Consider the following 18,977-nt stretch of genomic DNA (forward strand, 5'->3'; position numbering starts at 1 on the left):
AGCTGATTGCAGCAAAAGTCCATTAGGTATATATAACTAAAAATAATTTTGATAATGCAAGGAGTTTTATTTATTAAAAAGCATCACAGCTGACATGTGCTGCAATGCTATAGAAAACCCTCTTCTTTCTTTCCGCTCCTTTCTTTTTGATACATTAACACCTACAACTGCATTTCCCTTCCATAACACCAATAAAATGAAAGAGAGAGTGTATGTTGTGGTGATTAATAGTTAAGAATTATTAGCTGAATAGTTAATAGCTATTAACCTATTAACTGAAGTGCACAGTTCTCATTAACAGCTACGTCTTTAAACTGGGTGTAAAGGTGAAATGCAAAAATTACAGATATAACTAAATACTTAATGCTGTGCATATTTTGATGACAAAAAAGACTTTCTACCCTCAGAATCCATTAATATTTTAAACTAAAAATTCAGCCACCTAAAACATGCAGCAAAGGAAACAAGGTAAAGGTAGAATCCTTAAGCTTTAATTTAAGATGAATGCAATGGATTTCAAATTAGAGATGTTAAGCCGGTCATACGTGACAAGCTTTGGAATATTTTCTTTTGGTCACACTGCTTGATGGTTCTTTTCATCCTTTGTTACATTAGGCTCTTTTTTATAATGACACTGAGAGTCACAGTGCATAATTAATAGGAAATGAAATATTCAAATGGCCTCTAATGCAGCCCCAGTGAAATGCTGTTGAAATAAAAAAGCTAGGGAAGTGTGGAGACATCAGGAATGGCTATGAAAGTTGGCATATGTCACTGATAATGCAAATATAAAAAGCATGCTAGCACACAAAAACAACAGACTAACATAAAAAACACACTTTTGCGACACAGCCGTTATTATTATTTATTATTAAAAATGGACAGCTTAACCACTTGGGCACTCTCACGTCTATTGTTAAATTGAGACATCAGGAACCTGGCAAAATCACCTACTCCAAGTTTTGAAATCAAGTGCAGATGTAGCCGAGTGTCTAAACAGCACTGCATTCCACAGGATACATAACGGAGTCGCAGGTAGACAAATGTCATCTTTAAAATGAAAACACACACCACAGCCACCAAACAGTCCTGTATTCATGCATTAGCCTTATATTTCAATGGGATGCTGTGTTTATTTTAATTTTGCACCCAGAAGAAAATCATTAAGAAGGGCTATTACTAATTGTGCATTAGGGAGGGAAATATTGCCGTATTTGATAGCGAGCTTGGTTAGAGATTCCAGGCACATTTCAAACCAACACCCTCGCGTGACAGCCTTTCAGGATTCCTGCACTGCTTACACATCTCGAAAGAGTCTTCAGTAACAGGGCTGAATTTAAGCTTCTGTGTCACAGCACAACACAGCTCTCTTTTATCACCATATAAAGATACATATATAGAATTCTCTAAAAAGTGAAGAAAGCCAAGGTTAAAAAGGAGTATATCAAGTGCTTCCCTTTGGACTGAAATAGTCCGTTTTGACAGCTGACTCTCTGTCTTTGAAAGGAGGCAGCATACATAAAATAAATACAATAAATACCACGTTGCAAAAAGGGGGAAAATAAAATCATTGCAACTGTCTACAATATCTTGAGCTGCCTGTAGCAGCTTGGATTCGTATTTGTTTAGTATGGGATTTCCTGGATGGCTAATATCCACACAAACAATTAGACATGGGAAGGGGAAAGGCAACACTTCTTTAAAATTTGAACTTTGAGTTTTATTTTTGTAAAGGGCTGAGCAGGAAACTGAGGCTCAAATGTAAAGCAAGCAAATTTATTTTCTAGTTAAAGATGAACATGTGTATATTTCTTCTCTGCTTTGCTAAAGCTTTTCAGACCATGGGACCTTTACGGTAACGTTTTCATTTTCTTTCAAAAGTACAGGAACTTTGAAAATGACAAATAATCACATATGCGCACAGTTGTAATTATAGTTGCCTTAAGCGTCAAAGCTTTATATGAGACCTGTTGCTAATACCAGTACCACGGAATGATCTCATCTTTCATTCTGGCTAAATTCCAACATACAATTTCATTAACCCAGGTACTGCAGGTGATAAAACTCATTTTTCCCTAAAGAGACAGCTAAAAAGTACCAGTTATACATTTATGAAGTACCAGCAATCAAAATTATGGATTTTCTAAAAGGTTTTTAACTACTTTTATTGAAAGGAAAATCGCTGTCTCAGACTTTTGTGACACTATTGCTAATAATAAATTTTACCATTTAGACATAGCAATAATGTGGGAGATGGTGTCAATAAAAAGTATGAAACAAAGATGATCTCTGTCTCTTAAGTAATGCTTTCTGATTAGATACCGGAAATTAAAAGTGGGAAACATAAACTAAGCACCTAAAACTCCCATATGTGGTTATGAAAGACAAGAGGTTTTGTTCCAACACAGTACACAGCACACAACAAATATTCTCAATGTAAGGAGATGCCCATTTCATAGCTATTTGTCCACTTGGAAAGTGACCAAATGAAGTAAAAGAGGATTACAAAGTAACTCTTATCTCCATATTAAAAAGATGCAAAGTAATGATAGTTGAGATAATATCTTTGGGCCACTTCGCTAAAACTTTTACTTCTAATATTATAAACATCACTAGAGGGCAGTGTGGTATTTAGGCCACTCTGACCTTTTTAAGTGATGCAACTATTGGAAAGGTCTTGAACTTCCGTACAATGTCAGTGAGGTTAATAAGCATGCTGTAAAAACCTGTGGCATTCAAATCTGAACTCCACTCTGCACGTCTGACAATCTGAGGAATAAAATGAACTGGGTTTTTGTGTGTGTGTTTTTTAGATCTGTTCATAGGCATGGTATATTTCACACAGAACAGATTTCATACATTTTGGTCATCCTGTTAGGTCACTTACAGTGGATTAACAGCATGGAAAACCTTTAGCCAGCCACCTATTTTATTTATGTTTGAAGAAGTGAACTGCCAGGGCCATGTGTTTGAATTTTAAGACCATACATATCCTCGGTATATATACAAGCTTCGATATATGTAGGCTTTCCTCCCCCTACACCCGCCGCTTCTAACATTGCACCAATTTTACCAGAAGTCTCTGTTTTGTTAACTCTGGAGGTAACTTCAGCTCTAAAACTTTCTGACACGCAAATAATAGCAATTAATGCATTTGAAACAATTTATGATTTCCGGCCTTCCTTCAACATGTATTAGCATATACCTGATCTCTTTAATGTGCACTTTTTCTTCCCAAAAACCACAAGCATAGTTGCTGGAATTTCATGTGGAAGTGCTTAAGGGGTTGAAAGTTAACACCTTTGTGAGCTGAGCAGCCTCACAGTTGCTGCTAAACAAAAGCCTCTTTTAGAAGCTTTCCTGAAATGTTTTCTTAACATGTTCCAAGTAGTTTTAGGCAAGCAACTAAAGTAAACAAGATGTTACCATGATAAAAACACTTGTGAAAACATTGCAGAGTGTGCCGAGAGAGTTTCTTTCACACAAGCCCTCCTCAGTTTTATTAAAACTTAAAATTCACATGATGCAGATTACCAGCAAGCCTCCATTTACAAATGACAAAAACCTCCGTTTTAAATATATATTATAATGTGTTACTACTGCTTATACCAAGCAGTCCAAAATGACAAGCACACACACAGGCACACGAATACTATGCAGGCTACTGTGTCAAAAGTTATTTACTCTTGTAAAATAATAATTTGATTTAGAGAAAGAGAAAGAGAGAGAGAGAGATGTAAATAATATTGGATAAAACCCCACTGGGGTTTTGGAGTACCATTTTTGGTAGTCCCTGCTGAAAATATTAGGGACGTGGGTGGCACTGTGGTTTAAACCACTGAACCTTGGGCTTGCCAATCGGAAGCTCAGAGGTTCGAATCCCCATGATGGGGTGAGCTCCCGTTGCTCTGTCCCAGCTCCTGCCAACCTAGCAGTTTGAAAGCACGTCAAAGTGCAAGTCCCGCTCCGGCGGGAAGGTAAACAGCGTTTCCTTGCGCTGCTCTGGTTTCTCCAGAAGCGGCTTAGTCATGCTGGCCACATGACCCGGAAAAACTGTCTGTGGGCAAACATTGGCTCCCTCGGCCAGTAAAGCGAGATGAGCGCGCAACCCCAGAGTTGTTCACAACTGGACTTAACTGTCAAGGGTCCTTTACCTTCACCTTTTTACTGAAAATATGTTGAAACGGCGTTTGCCAATATCATGAAGAGAGTTTGCCCTTAAATTAAATGGCCATATAGTCACTACAGGGTAGAAAGAAAGGTTTCCCAAAGTTAGTTGCCCATCTTTGCTCTATTCAGATCACTAACTGCATCTTCCTTCCTCAGCAGGGAAAACTTCAACAACAGAAACATTTTGTCCCCCTTTCCCCATAATAAATGTGCATACTGTTCACATGCTTCTTCTCTCCATTCTCCTGGGAAGAGCTCTCAGCAAGCGCACACTGCTAGATCACATTCTCCTAAGGGTGTTCTGTAGGCTCCATAATGGAGCAAAATTGTACGTCGAAAGCCCACCTACCTGTGCTTTGCAGGAGAGACATACAACTGGAAAACAAAGTGGGCAACCCAACAACCACCAGAAAGGCGTTACATTATGCTGCCCTCTGTTTCACTTTCAACTGTTCGATAAAATACCGGTGTAGAGTTTGGAAATAATGAAAACCTAACTAAACTACTACACCTTTTTTTAAGGTACTCAAGAACCTCCTGCATAGTATGCCCATATGGCAGTGACCCACATAGGGTTCTAGGGGGGCAATTTAGCTTAAATTAAGCCAGCATAAATCACCCCTGTTCCATACTTTGCTCAGGAGTATATCTATACCTAAGCCTAGCAAAGAGAAAACAAGACTTTGTTTGGCTTATATCATTCTTTTTGCTGGCTTAAGTTCTGCTGAGTTGCCAAGTCACGGGACCAAGCTGAACTGAGTTATTAACCAAAGGAAGTTCTCCTGCTCAGACAAATCCATCATGGCCTCCAGAACATCCATTCTTTGTGGCTCATGCCAGCATAAGATCCATCTGTCTCAGCTCAACCATGTGACCCAGATGAGGGAGCTATGCTGGGAATCTGCTGGGTTTAGCAAGAAATTTGCTGAATCCTCAGTGATTGCAGTGGATCTTGGGTTTGGAATCCTTCCCTCATCAGGCCCGGGAGGGTGGCTATCCCTAAAAAAATGAATCCATTTTACTGGGATATCCTAATCTAACAGCAGATTCAGCCATGCACTTTCTAGAGCAGCTTTCCCTAACCTGGTGTTTTCTAGGGGTTTTGGACTACAACTCCCACTATCCCTGATCATTAGCCACTGTGGCTGATGAGAGTGATAGCCCCAAACACCGCAAGGGTATCAGGTTGATGAAGATTGTTCTAGAGCAGGGCGGTACTGCAAGAGTACTTTGACATGGAACCCGTGGGCTGCTCACTGCCTTGCTGTGTAGGAGGGCAGCAAGCCCTAAGTGAGGCACTGGGCTTTGAGAAAGAGGCATGAGGCTCTGGCCGGATCCTAAGGCCCTCCCACCTCCCATGCAAAGCTGGGAAAGTGCTAACTAGGCTTTGAGAAGTAGGCTGGAGGATTCTAGGATGCTGTCAAACGTTGGTGAGGGCCACCAAAAAAGGCCTTGAGGGACACATGAGGCTGCACGTTGGACTGCCCTCTTCTAGAGCCCTGCTCGCTTCGTTTTTCACTAGTTTGAGAAGGCAGCACATACAAGTTTATAAACCAACCAACCAACAAATGCCGATTCCATAGTCATTTTCTCTTACATGGGCAGAGGCCAGCCTGGTACTAAGCCTCTAAAGCATGGGTAGGCCCAACTAAGGCCCAGGGGCCGGATCTGGCCCAATTGCCTTCTAAATCCGGCCCACGGACAGTCCGGGAATCAGCATGTTTCTACATGAATAGAATGTGTCCTTTTATTTAAAATGCATCTTTGGGTTATTTGTGGGGTCTGCCTGGTGTTTTTACTTGAGGAGAATGTGTGCTTTTATTTAAAATGCATCTATGTGGGGCATAGGAATTCATTCATTTCCCCCCCAAAAAATATAGTCTGGCCTCCCACAAGGTCTGAGGGACAGTGGACCGGCCCCCTGCTGATAAAGTTTGCTGACCCCTGCTCTATAGCATCCAGATTGCACGGATCCCAAACTGCATGTGTTTACCCTACTACCTCTAGGTTTGAATTATGCAGTGACTATTGGGAGTGCTTACTGCATATCAAACTTACTACCTGGGTGCCAAGAAGCTACACACCTCATCAGCCCTCATGTACTTTAATTTCAAAGAACTACCTGTGTGCCCAAGAATGGCTTTTATCTATAAAAGAAGAAAGGAAGCCAAGCGGCTCTTCTACCGCCTTCCATATTATACAGCATTAGATATCTGAGACAGAGCATACAAAGTCTGCCTGCATTCTTGTTTTCTTGCTGCAGAGAATGAGACCATTCTGTCACAGCAGTGAAAGTGGACTTGTTTTTGTTTTTCTGTATTCGAGGCAATGCAGGGTGTTTTGGTTTCATTAGATTTAGCAGAATCACCTGCTGGTAGCAGTTAGCTCTAACTGATGGTACAATTGCATGACAACCAGTGGCTGACTGCCTCAAGGGGTGGAAGGAAGAAAAAACACCGCAAACTCTTGTGTAAAACTGCAACTTATTTTGAAAAGAAATAGGGAAATGAATGTGTACAATAGCTTATGTATCTGCTGATACTGATAAGCATCCTCCTGTTAGCTGTGAGTGAAAGACAACTGGGGTTGTTATTTGAACAGAATCTATCTTTAAAATCAAAGACCTTCTAGTGTTCCTTACCTTAGGAACAAACACTACAAAATGATCACAGGTGTGTGTGTGTGTGTGTGTGTGTGTGTAAACAACCCATGGTTTCTTTTCTTTTTTTCCAGCCCTTACTATATTCATTTCTCAGAATGTATAAAACAAAAACAAGACTCCCAATTTATTTTCTTATCTAGGAGAATTGAGGGCATTATAAAAGATTTGCCCCTTTTGAAAAATGCTTTGTGTCCATGAAATTATTGCATAAGCGATGTTAACAGAGTTATGAAAGGCTACGAGGGTCACAGACAATATGGCATAGAACTGACTACAGGTGTCCCCCAACTTAGGCAGGGGGTTACATACCAGGTCCCCAAGCGCATAAGCGACAACCGCTTTAAGTGGGGAGCATCCTCTAAACACTCTGTAAACACCCTCTCTGCTGCTGTCTCTCCAATCCAGACCAAAAATACTGTATCCAAAAATATCCACAACTAAAATTGAAGCTCTGGGGCCAGCTGGAGGCTGGAGGATGCGCAGAAAAGCGGGCAGTTGTATAAACGGGCAAAACACAAGACAGATCGACTAGCAATCATGTGAAATGTGGAAGTTAGAAAGAGCACCTTTGTCTGTGGTAGTTTCTAAAATGACAGTGGTAAATACATAAACAGCCTACAATTTAAAAAAAAATGGAATGCTTGCAGGTACAGTACCAGCTTGTCAGTAAGTTAACTTTTATAATGTGCTGTTTTTTGTTTGTTTTTTTTGGTAGTGAGGAGAAGTCTGTGTCAAACTACAGGGGCTCAATTAATATACGTAATTAGAATTTAATGTAAGTAGTGTTGACTTTGCTTATTAGATACTTATGTGACACAATTAACAATGCATGTAGTTTTGCCAGTCTGTATTCAATAAAAGGAGTTACAAAAATCAATTAAATAAGGAGGATAGACTCCGTTGCTTCTATGTTGGATCTAAGGTTTGGTGAAAGCATATACAAGAACGACAGAGGACTGTCGTAAAAACCCAAACACTACTGGATGCGATCTGCACATGCAGCAGAGTTGAACCCAGTAAGCTGTTGATTTCAGACTGTGCTGAATGAGGGAGGTCCTTTGGCAGTCACCCTGAAATGACCTTCTGCCTAGGCTTCACTGAGGACAACACGACTTGCACATCATCTGTATTTACAAGAGACACCTTGGACAGGAAGCCACCACCAACAGCAGGAGATGTTTTCAGCTCATCTGAAGGTAGATTCATGCTTAATGAAATATATGAAATGCCAAAAAATAAATAAAATATGCTTACTTTAGAAATGACTGGAAATCTTCGCATACTGCTTCACAGCCTGGCCATTTGCATACTCCGTGCCCATAAAGCGGATGGCTATGAGAGTGTTCTTCGTGGGATAAACTGATGAGGGAGGGAAAAAGTGGGAAAGCATTATAAGGTGGTGCTTTGAATGAATTTAGCTTGCTGCAGCGTTAAAAGCAAAATATGTAAGTACAGTATAAACACATTAAAAAAATGAAATATTCAGGAAAGCACAATTCGTTTTGTTTCAAGGAAGCTCTCCTTTGAGCTTTACAACAGAACAGTCGCAAATGTGTCGGGATTTTAGCAAGCAGGTAATGTGTGCCTGATTGATTGATTGATTGATTGATTAGAAGTTTTGTTAAGAACTGAAATAAACATAGGAAGTGAATGTTGGGAACATTTGACAGTGTAGCTTTATGTCTTAGATACAAAAAGTGTTTGGAAATTGCATATTTATAGCAGATGGAAGACTAAATACCCTTGCAGTTTATATCTAGCATCTTAAATAACTTTGAGGGTTATAGGTACTCCAAAATACTGTGTAAGACAAAGGAAAAGAAAAGCACGCATATCTGTGTTACGCCATCTTTAACCCTATCACAAGAGACCTGCATGCTCCCCTCCTCTTGATGCCTTCTTTGCAGCTCTGTTCATATTTCTTAGCAAAAAGTGAATGTTTCCCAACTATAAAATTCATTTTAACAAGAGACGTAGCAAAAAGGGAATTCTATCATTTCGTTGGGATAGAAGGGTGTCATAAACAGCAGCATTGCTTCCTAGGCCACCAAGACAGAGCTTATAAAAAGGTGGTTGGGGCAGGAAGCACCTTTTCAAACATCGAAGAGTTAAAACTCTAGCAGGATTCCAATCAATACATAATGATTTGGCCACACTGCTCCAAGTCATGAGATGCTTTGATCCAGGCCATGTGGTGCTCAGGGAAATGTATCTGTTGCATTAACTGATGAACCATGTTCTGAAATATATTTACTCAACTTCTGCATGAAAACCTCTTAAGCAAAGGAAATTATTTTTTCTGACAATTTCCATAACCTTAAATGACTTTTTAAAAGAAGAAATGTCAGTTATCTTGAAGGGTGCACTTTTTTGTCCACATTCATTTCTTCTCCCAAATTGTTTTTTTTAATGTGTGTGTGTTCAGCTGACTCTCTTGCAAGTTGCAAGTTCGAAAGCAAAAAGTTGTAAAAATAATAATAGACATGCATGTGTCCCGATCAGGAATTAACTACAAGTAGGGGTTGGAACCCCCAATTCCCCCCCCCCGTCGTATTCAACACATATGAATATGTTACAAATCAGTGTAAAATCTTACTTCATATTTGCTTTTGGCGAACAACAGAATGAGCAATTTGATATCTTTACTGGCTGAATTATAAGGGTTTTCATTATTACTTAGACTTATATCAAACATTTCCTCCAATATAAAGAACCCCTAAGCAGCATACAAAAACCAAAATGTACGATACACACAAACAAAACAAAACCACTATAAAATTGCCAATAAAATTCCATAAGCTATGGAGCAACCAGCAGAGTAGCTGATCAGCAAAATAGAAGATTAAAAGCTCTTCAACCAAATGCTTGGTGATTTTACTTATTTCTTAAAACTACTCACTATGGGGGGGCTAATCACATTTCTCCACTATGGTAAATGCCCTGTTTCCTGTCACTCCCTCCCAAGGCTCTTGTGAAGGTGGGGCCATGAGCTGACCTAAAAGCATGTGAGGGACAGTATAGGGCAGGGATGGGGAACCTGTGGTCCTTCCAGATGTTGTTGTTCCTGTCGTCCTTGACCATTGGCCATGCTGCCTAGGGCTGATGGGAGTAAAGATGAACCACATCTGGAGAGTCCCAGTTCTCTGAATGTGGCATTAAAGAGGTGCCTGGGTCCCACATAGTTTACTCCTTCATATGCTAATAGCAAAATCTTGAATCAGACCTGGAAACTCAAAGGCAGGCAGTGCAGAGCCTTAAGAACTGGTGTCACTTCATCTCTTCAGGCAGCTAGGCTGGAGCTGGAAAGGTGGGGAAAGTTCAGCATCCACACAGAACTAGGAGGGAGAGGGTGTTTTCTTTCCATGGGAACCAGCGGGAGATGGGAGAGGAGGAGGGACATGATTGTATCTCTCACGTGCCGCCCATCCTGTGGCTCCCTCCGCAGCGCTGCAGCCCATGTGTGCCTCATCAGGGCTACGGCTTGCAGGGTGCTTGAGGCGGCCACAAGGCAGGGGCAGTGCCAGTAGAAGCTAGAGCACTTGCCGTGGCAGCGGAAGCAAGCCTGGCCAAGCGAAGCCTCCACCGGACATGCTGCCTGTGGAGTCGTTCTGGCTGTGGCGCCCCAAGACCTTAGTTGTGCTCGACCAGAATCCATTGCACGATCGACGTGTTGGACATGTCTGGTCTAGGCCATCAGAAAACTTCTCAATGGGATTGAAGATTCCCATTGCTTATTACCCTAATTTTTTCATCACTGGAAATAGGTAAAAAAATGCTATGCCTATTACTTTTCAAGTGCATAGGTTAATCTCCAAGTTGGAAATCAATTGTACAAGAATCATTTGCTGTAATATACGCTAATTTCCATCAGCAATTAAATTCCAGCAACTGGAAGCCCATTACTGAAATAGTGGAGGAGGACAATTGTCTGCATGGTTGGGGAAATTTTGCTGCAACATGTGATTCTTGGACTGCAACAGATTCTGGTGTGATCTACCTAAATATAAGACACAGTCATAGGTTTGAGCTGTCACATACTTTTACAGTGTACCCTCATGCATATTTTAATCCTCCCATTGCATACACAAAACCCACAGCAGGTCAAAGTGTCAAAATACAGAACACTTATGCCGCTGCTGTTATTTTATTTATATAGATCCACAAATGTGCAATGGCACTGCATGAAGTACAAGAGGAGAGGTCTATGCCCCAAAGGGTATACAGTCTACCATCTGACACATTAGAGATAAAGGAAGGAGGGAAAGAGAGGCATAGTAGAAGAGGAAGCATGTGCTGTTGTGTCAATTATGTGTACTTGAGCTTAGTTACAGGGAGGTTTGGGGATTATCCTCCGTGCTTTGTTAGCTTTGAGGCATTGGAGAGGCCTTCTACCGTAACAGAGCCAGTGTCTTGCTTTGGAAGGAACACCAGACTTGGTCCAGGGAGAGGGGTATTCAAATCATCACTCTGCCAGGAAGTTAACTAGGCAGTGTTGGGCCATTCAAAATCATTTAGCTTAAGCTGCTTCACAGTGTTGTGAGGATAAATGTGGAGGGACCGAAGGGTAACATATGCCCCCCTGAGCCCCTTGGAAGGATATCGATTGATCGATCAATCAATAGATGCTCACTATATTGGTTAGTACAGATGGCAACAACCTCTGTACTTTCAATAAATAAGAATAGCAGCAAACTGTTTTGTGTGGCTTCTGAATTTGGATGTCACAATAAACTGTGACTGTAATGTAAACGAGCTGAGCCTCCCCACCTGGCTAGAACCATAGCTGCCAAGTTCTCCCTTTTTTAAAGGGAAATTCTATTATGCTGAATAGGCTTCCTCGCGAGAAAAGGGAAAACTTGGCAGCTATGGCTAGAACACTCTTCCCATCATCCTCTGGCACAGCCACAAGGTGAAGATTAGAACCTTTCGTTTCTAATTTAGGAAAGTGTTACACCTGAACTATAAACTGTGATTAAACTTATGTACGCTGAAACAAGACAGCATCACAAACCAGGGTTTGAAGATGGGTGGTTTCAAACAAACCATATTTAAGATTGTCCACTGCTTGTGAAGTTTGGATGGCACAGCAAACTGGTTAAATAAAAATGGAAAAGAAAACTTCTGTATTCCCCCTATTAGGAGTTGGAGGGAGCACAGGGAAGGCTAAACTTGTTCTCATCACGATAAACCATTGTTCAGCGTGACATCCAAACTCTGTCAAAGTCTCAATAATAAAACATGAGTCAGATAAAGTCACACATAAAAACATGTTATCTACGTGTAGTCTTGCCATGTGATGTAAGTATATTTCAATAAACTGTTTTTTCAGCTGCTAGTAGTAGGGCTACAGTTTTTAAAAAGAGAAGAGCATCAATTTATTTCCTCAGTAGACAATTCAGCTTCATACTGAAGGTAGAAGGTCCATTTTAGGACAAGCTCTGCCAGGGGGGGATTTACAGCTGATGTTATATCACACCCAGCTGTTTTTAAATTGAATATAACTGTGTTTTGTTGACTTGTTATCAATTGACTTGAACAGAATAGTGGGAAACTAGGCACTCATATTAGCAGCCCATTAGGATCAATGAAAAGAATTGTAGGTATATCTGTTTTTTGTTTCAGTACCTGGCTGACTTTGCAAACATTTTAAATCACAAGGACAAAAGCCACACAAATGCAACAAGGAAAGGACAAAATGTCCATGTGTTCTATAGTTGCCAACTTGTAAATGCCAGTGCAAACCACATATCTAGTTCCTAATCTGTTCTGTTTTAATATATCTAATAAAGACTAATAGCACTCGCCAATTTTATGAAAACATCCCCTGAGCCCTATATGTGAGTGTATATAGAATTCTGCACAGCTGTGTTCATGTTATGAATCACGAACACTGCTTTCTAATATGTACCGGTAATCTGGTGGCTTTTGCAGAATCCTAAAAAATCTTCATTTTCATTTTATATTTGGAAAATAACATAATTTGCATGCCCAAGATGTAGTAACAAAAAACCTCTCTCTCTATATAAATATGCACCAAAAATTTGGGAAAATCAGTAAGACCTTTTCCCCTGTACTATCCAAAAAGGTTTGTAATTCAGAACTGAAAACAATCATGCCAAAACTAGGCTTCATGTTTCTTGAATTATTGCCATCAAGTGCTGACAGTGTTATTCCCCCCCCCCCCATACTCACAATTAAATTCCATGTTAAAAATAAAAATGAAACCAAGTTTTTTTGTGCTATTCATATTACTTGGGGAAAATAAGGGAGAGAGACAGACAGAACTGAAGTAGTACCAACAGCAGTTCTCAGAAGTCCTTGAGTAAAATCAAGAGAGCTGCCAATAACAGGATGTGTAGTTAAATGGGAACCTAAAGCCAAGATCAGTGATCTCCCCTGCAATCCAGATACAGCCAAGATTGCTGCCCCCTACACTGCACAGCAATGCAGAAATGGTGATGCTTTCTCCATTGGCCAGCCAATGGACGCTCTATGCATGCTCTAATCCACTCTGAATCACATTATGTGAAAAACGCACAGGGGGAAAATTATTTTCACTTTATTTGAAGAAACATCCTAGAAAATTATCAATATACTGGGGAAGTGCCATATTTTGGTTCCTCGGTGTTGATTCATGCTTTATGCACACTACATGTCTCCTAATGAACATCGAGTAAGAAGGGAAGATGCATGTTTCAAGACAAGGCGAGCTGTGATTAATATTTGCCAGGAAGCCGTGAGTGGCTGTAGTTCTTTGGTATGTGACTTATGTGCTTGAAAATACGACTTGTTTTCTTTATACCTTTATAGCATATATGGGGAAAAATGTAACACGCATGTCGCTGCGAAAAGCATGAAACAATTTTTCCCATCTCCCCCCCCCCCGCCTTAAAAAGTTGATTGTTTCATATTGGCAACCTGCACCCACTCAGACAAGGCCTTCCTTTAAACAGGCACACCAGAAACAAAATGCCCACACAAACAGGGATTTTAAAAAGGCTCTAGAAAAAGTAAAATATTGCAGCTGTAGAAGACGTCTAAATGAACAGAGAACTGTATGTGAAATTACAGTACGGATTCATGAAGCTAAACACACTGGGAGGAAGAACAGGCGTGCTGTTTGAGCCAGATCATCATATTCACTCTTGATAACAGGAAAACACCTACCCATCTCTGGGTTGTAGCGGAAAAGGTCAGACAAATAGCTTCCTGTATTCTATACACTGAGGAGTAAATTTGGTTCCAGGCCCAAACAAGACTTGGAGGGCACCTCATCTGCTCCAATTGCTATCTGTTAGGTATTCACACTATTCAGAGCTTCAATCTGAGAATAATTTGGCAGGTGGTATACGCCTGTTGTTGGTGAGATAAATCTATTTTAAAATCAACATACCGGTTGAGACACAGGGGCAACTTTCACAGACAATGGAATACACTCCCCACCACCACGTGAAAAACAGGCTCTGGATAGGAAACCCAACATAGATAGAGCAGCCCTGAACCGCTAAAGAAAATTAATTTCATGGCTGAAAAAAACTACTGAGAACAGCTCTCTCTATGCGCCATGTCCAGACAGTAAGAGCATATGCATAGGCTCAGGTGCGCTCCTGGTTCTAGAAATTGACACAAGACACAGAAAAGCAGTAGACTTCTAGCAGACTGTTCAGAGATTTAGAGATTAGCATTATCCTCTTGAATGGATGACAGTAGGGGTACCAGGGGGTCAGGGGAAACGGTGGAGTACTTCTTGGTCAAAGGCAAGTCCATGTTCTCTGTCAACTGAAACTTCTGAACAACTCCCCAAGGACAGCCCTACATAGAATGTATTATAGCAGCCTAACCTTGAGGTCACTAAAGGCATGACTATTCAAGTACGCACAATGGCGAACCACACTTTTCAGCACGCACGATAGCACAGCCTATACATTTTCTAGACCAAAACTGTTTTATAAGTGCACTACTGACTGAAAGAGATGGCATTGTTAGGTACCATCCTTACTGCATGTCAATGACTCGTAGAGTATGTGCTCATTTAATAAAGTATAAAGAGATTCATTTTTTCCCTTCAATAGCTAGCACAGAATTAAAAAACAACAACAACCCTGAACTGTTCTTAATAGAATTATATCAATAAAAACACTGTTCTAAAAACATAAAGGCCTAATTATACTCTTAGACAGACCTTTAAAATTTCCGCACAACCTTCAGTGTCTATTCTGTGATCCTCAAGAGGGTTGCAGAGAGTACAATACAGCCTTGAATGGGTTTAGAAATGTGGTCTGAATTTTGTGACATGCTTTTTGTTGACACCAGTGAATCTTTCTTCACACAGCAACAAAAGGCAAAAATCAAATAATCAATTAATTTGGTATACCACCCTTAAGCCAAAGATCTTAAGGAGCGGTTTTTACCACTGCCTCCTTCAAGCAGGCAGGGAACACTCCCTATCACAGAGAGGCATTAACCACCTCCCTGGCCCAGCCAGCTATCCCTTCCTACCTGCTAGTTTTTATCAGCCACAAGGGGCAATGGTCGGGGGAAGAAGTGGTCATCCTGACCGAACCAAGTTATCTTGTCCACATCATCGAGCCTTAGTAACTGAAACCTATCCAACACAACAGGACTAGGCAATGCTTTGGAAACCCCCTGAGACTGAACTGCTGTAACAGCGGAGTCAAGATCCTGGTGGGTGCTAGTGACTTTATCCTCAAAATGCTTTGCAAACAAGTCACAGCGAGCTGCTTCCAGTTCTGTCATCTCCTTCAGGCCAGACTGTAAAAGGCCCCACAGTACCTGGAAAAGCTCTGCTGGGTGGCTGCAATGAGGATGCAATGGAGACAGTAAAGCATGCCTTCTTTGCTGCCTTCATTGCCACTAGGTAGGTGAGCCTGTTTATTTGGACTAAGCTCTGGAGTACAGTGGTACCTCGTGTTACAAACGCTTCAGGTTACAAACGCTTCAGGTTACAGACTCCGCTAACCCAGAAATAGTACCTCGGGTTAAGAACTTTGCTTCAGGATGAGAACCAGGGGCGTACCCAGGATCAAAACTGGGGGGGCAAGGGGTGGGGCCAAGGCACGGGAGTGAAGGGAAGGGAGGAAGCGCACACAGCGGGGCGGGAGAGGAGTCAGAGCGCGATGGCTGCCAGGCGAGGGGGCCGGCGGCGGCAGTAGCAGGATCGGCGGCAGCAGGGGAGTCTCCAGAGGCAGGCGACGGCGGAGGAGCACAGCCCAGCGGAGCACGAGTTCGGCGTTCCCGCCCGCCGCGCCCTCCAGCTTCCCGCCACACTCTCTGGTTCCCTGTCGCGCTTGGCCTTGCTGGAGGGTGCGACGGGGAGCTAGAGGGAGGGAGGGTACGGCGGGCAGGAACGCCGAACTCGCGCTCCGCCGGACTGTGCTCCGCCTCCACCCACCAGCCCCGCCGGCAGCGCCACTCTCGTGCGCCGGCCCTGCTTCTAGGGGGGCAGATGCCCCCCTGCCCCGCGCTGGGTACGCCCATAATGAGAACAGAAATCATGCTCTGGCGGCGTGGCAGCAGCAGGAGCCCCCATTAGCTAAAGTGTCTCAGGTTAAGAACAGTTTCAGGTTAACAACGGACCTCTGGAACGAATTAAGTTCTTAACCAGAGGCACCACTGTATACCAGCAAGCCAAATGGGCTCCACAAAGCAGCAGAGGGAATATCACGACTATCAGGGCTCTGGCCGGGGAAAGCGGGATATAAATAAAAAAATTATTATTTATTATCATGTCAACAGCCCAAGCCATTCAGATGTTCCAAATATCAGCCAGGGCTTCAACAGGAGCACCAGTCATATGAGCTGGAAAATCCCCTCGAGCCACCTGGGAACTTGCTGAATCTATTTAGCCTCTGAGGGTGGACCATCCTGATAGGTCTCTAGCTTTCGCAGAGGGGGAAAAGTGCTGAAAGCCTAAATCTCAACAGGAAGTGATCTGACAAGTACCATACCGAAGTCTAGTATCTATAAAAATACAACACTGAATGTTGACCTCATTATGAGAACATATACCGGTACTTACAGTGCAGTCCTATACATGTCTACTCTGAGTTCACCAGCTGCAAGCAGAGTCAATCTCAAGGGCAGGATGACTCCTCACCCTAGAGAGGAGGTGAAAGGCTTCAAAGGAACCTGCCTGTCAATTCTATTGGGAGGAGTGATCCCTGTCAGGGCATGTCCACCATCAACAGAGAAGAACTATTCCATGCTAGGAATAGTTTGACCACTATAGTCCATGCAGTGGTAACCTTGAGGCTGGATTACTGCAATGCACTGTATGTGGGGCTGCCCTTTGGCCTGATTCAGAAGCTCCAACTGGTGCAGAATGTGGCAGCCAGACTGCTAATGGGGACACCCAGCTGACAACATGTGGCACTATTGTTAAAATATCTGCACTGGCTGCTCATCTACTACCAAGCCAGGTTCAAGGTCCTTGAATTAATTTACAAGTCCTGAACAACTTAGGTCTTAGGATATATCGGTAAGACTACAATGAATTGGTCTCTGCAAATAAGCTGGGTAGCTACTGGGCATTTCACATACGGTAGGTTTTTATTTGTATTTGTATTTTTATTAAATATTTATTAAATATTTTCCATGTAACTTTTCTTTTTCTTTTTTTACAAATCGGTTTCATTTGCTGAGACGTTAAGAAGAAAAGTGGGAAAGAGGGGGAGGGGAAAAGATGAGTGGGGGTGGGGTGGGTAGCGATGTTTCTATTTTACTTAATATATGTGGGGTTTCGTGTCAGCGTTGCTTGTGCAGGTTCTCTGCTGTTCACTTGTGTTTGGTGGTGAGAGAGGTTGGGGTTGACCTAGGGTGTGGTTGTTCATTTGTGGTTGGCTGTGGTGGTCTTTGTTTTCATGTGTGAGTGGGGTGGGTGGGTATTTTGGATCAGGTTAGCCATATTGATTTGTATGCTGTTGGTGGATTTCTGTCTTTGTCCTGTTGACATAGGTTTTTTATTTTAAAAGAACCTCTTCACATTTGTTTTTACCAGACGTGTCACATACCGATGGGTTGCAAATGGTCTTAGTAAATGCTTGCATGCATATATATATATGCATATATATATATATATATATATATATATATATATATATATATATATATATATATATTATAATCACATATTATATATATGCATTATATATATATATATATATATATATATATATATATATATATATAATCACATCACTCCTATTGTTATGGTATAGCATAGAGGAAACACTCTGTCATGTAAAAGTGCACAGCATTCCCAAGATATTTGTTACAAGATGTTTTGAACAGGCTAATAAGAATATTCATCTAATTTTCAAGAATGTGTTCAGCTAATGTCCTGTTAGTTTGCTTACAGAGACTCAGTTACTGGGCTATTTGAAACAGTTTAAAGACAGCAAGCTTGAGCAATCTGCCAAGGAAGAAATGGAGCAATGTCCTGTGTGCCTATCATTCGCTCTTTGTTGAAATGCATAGTTTTCTTGCCCATTATCCTCATCATCTCATTTTCTTTCCTCTTTCTGGTTCTAAAATCATGTTTAATTAGAGGATTTCACATCCCATCAGGATATCATATTCATGCAGAGACCCTGCCACTGGAATGATGGTAATTTAAATCTAGTGATTGTCAGCTTTGTTCTCCTTAAGAGGCTGAGCCCGTTGCTATTATTGGCACACACTATTGAGGTGGACAGGAGCCACAAAGAAACTTTGCACTTTCTTAGGATGACCGTTGCATTGTAAGTACTGCATGTCATCCACTAAATTCAATGATAATCTCAACTGCCATTTGCTTAGGAACTTGTGGAGAGTTATAGACGTCACAACACAGCAGTCCTTGGTGTCCTGTGTCTGGAAAACCTGGAGCTTGTTAACATAAAAGAAGAAACAGATTTATTTTAATTTATATCAATTACCTACCCTTCAACCCAAGGTCCCAAGGCAAGTTAGAACAATTAAAACGCAATTTTAAAAACAGTTTTAAACAACATGCAATCGTGGAAATAAAGTGAGTCCAGATAGATAGATAGATAGATGATAGATAGATAGATAGATAGTATCAAAGGCCAGGGTAAAAAGGTATGTACAATGAAGATATTAGAATCATAGAATTGTAGAGTTGGAA

At 41.4% G+C, this 18,977-nt stretch overlaps 1 protein-coding gene across 25 annotated transcripts in view; it reads right to left on the reverse strand.

Annotated features, from left to right (window-relative positions):
- The window catches only part of FOXP1 (forkhead box P1), a 548,710-nt gene that overhangs the window by 56,618 nt on the left and 473,115 nt on the right, over positions 1-18,977 (reverse strand). For all 25 annotated transcript variants that reach the window (XM_060271348.1, XM_060271340.1, XM_035106646.2 and 22 more), the window contains one exon: positions 8,087-8,191. In XM_060271348.1, the coding sequence (XP_060127331.1) occupies positions 8,087-8,191 (105 nt within the window). The remainder of the gene's footprint in view (positions 1-8,086; positions 8,192-18,977) is intronic.

The sequence above is a fragment of the Zootoca vivipara genome, chromosome 2 (assembly GCF_963506605.1).
Source record: "Zootoca vivipara chromosome 2, rZooViv1.1, whole genome shotgun sequence".
In the NCBI taxonomy this organism is placed as follows: Eukaryota; Metazoa; Chordata; class Lepidosauria; order Squamata; family Lacertidae; genus Zootoca; species Zootoca vivipara.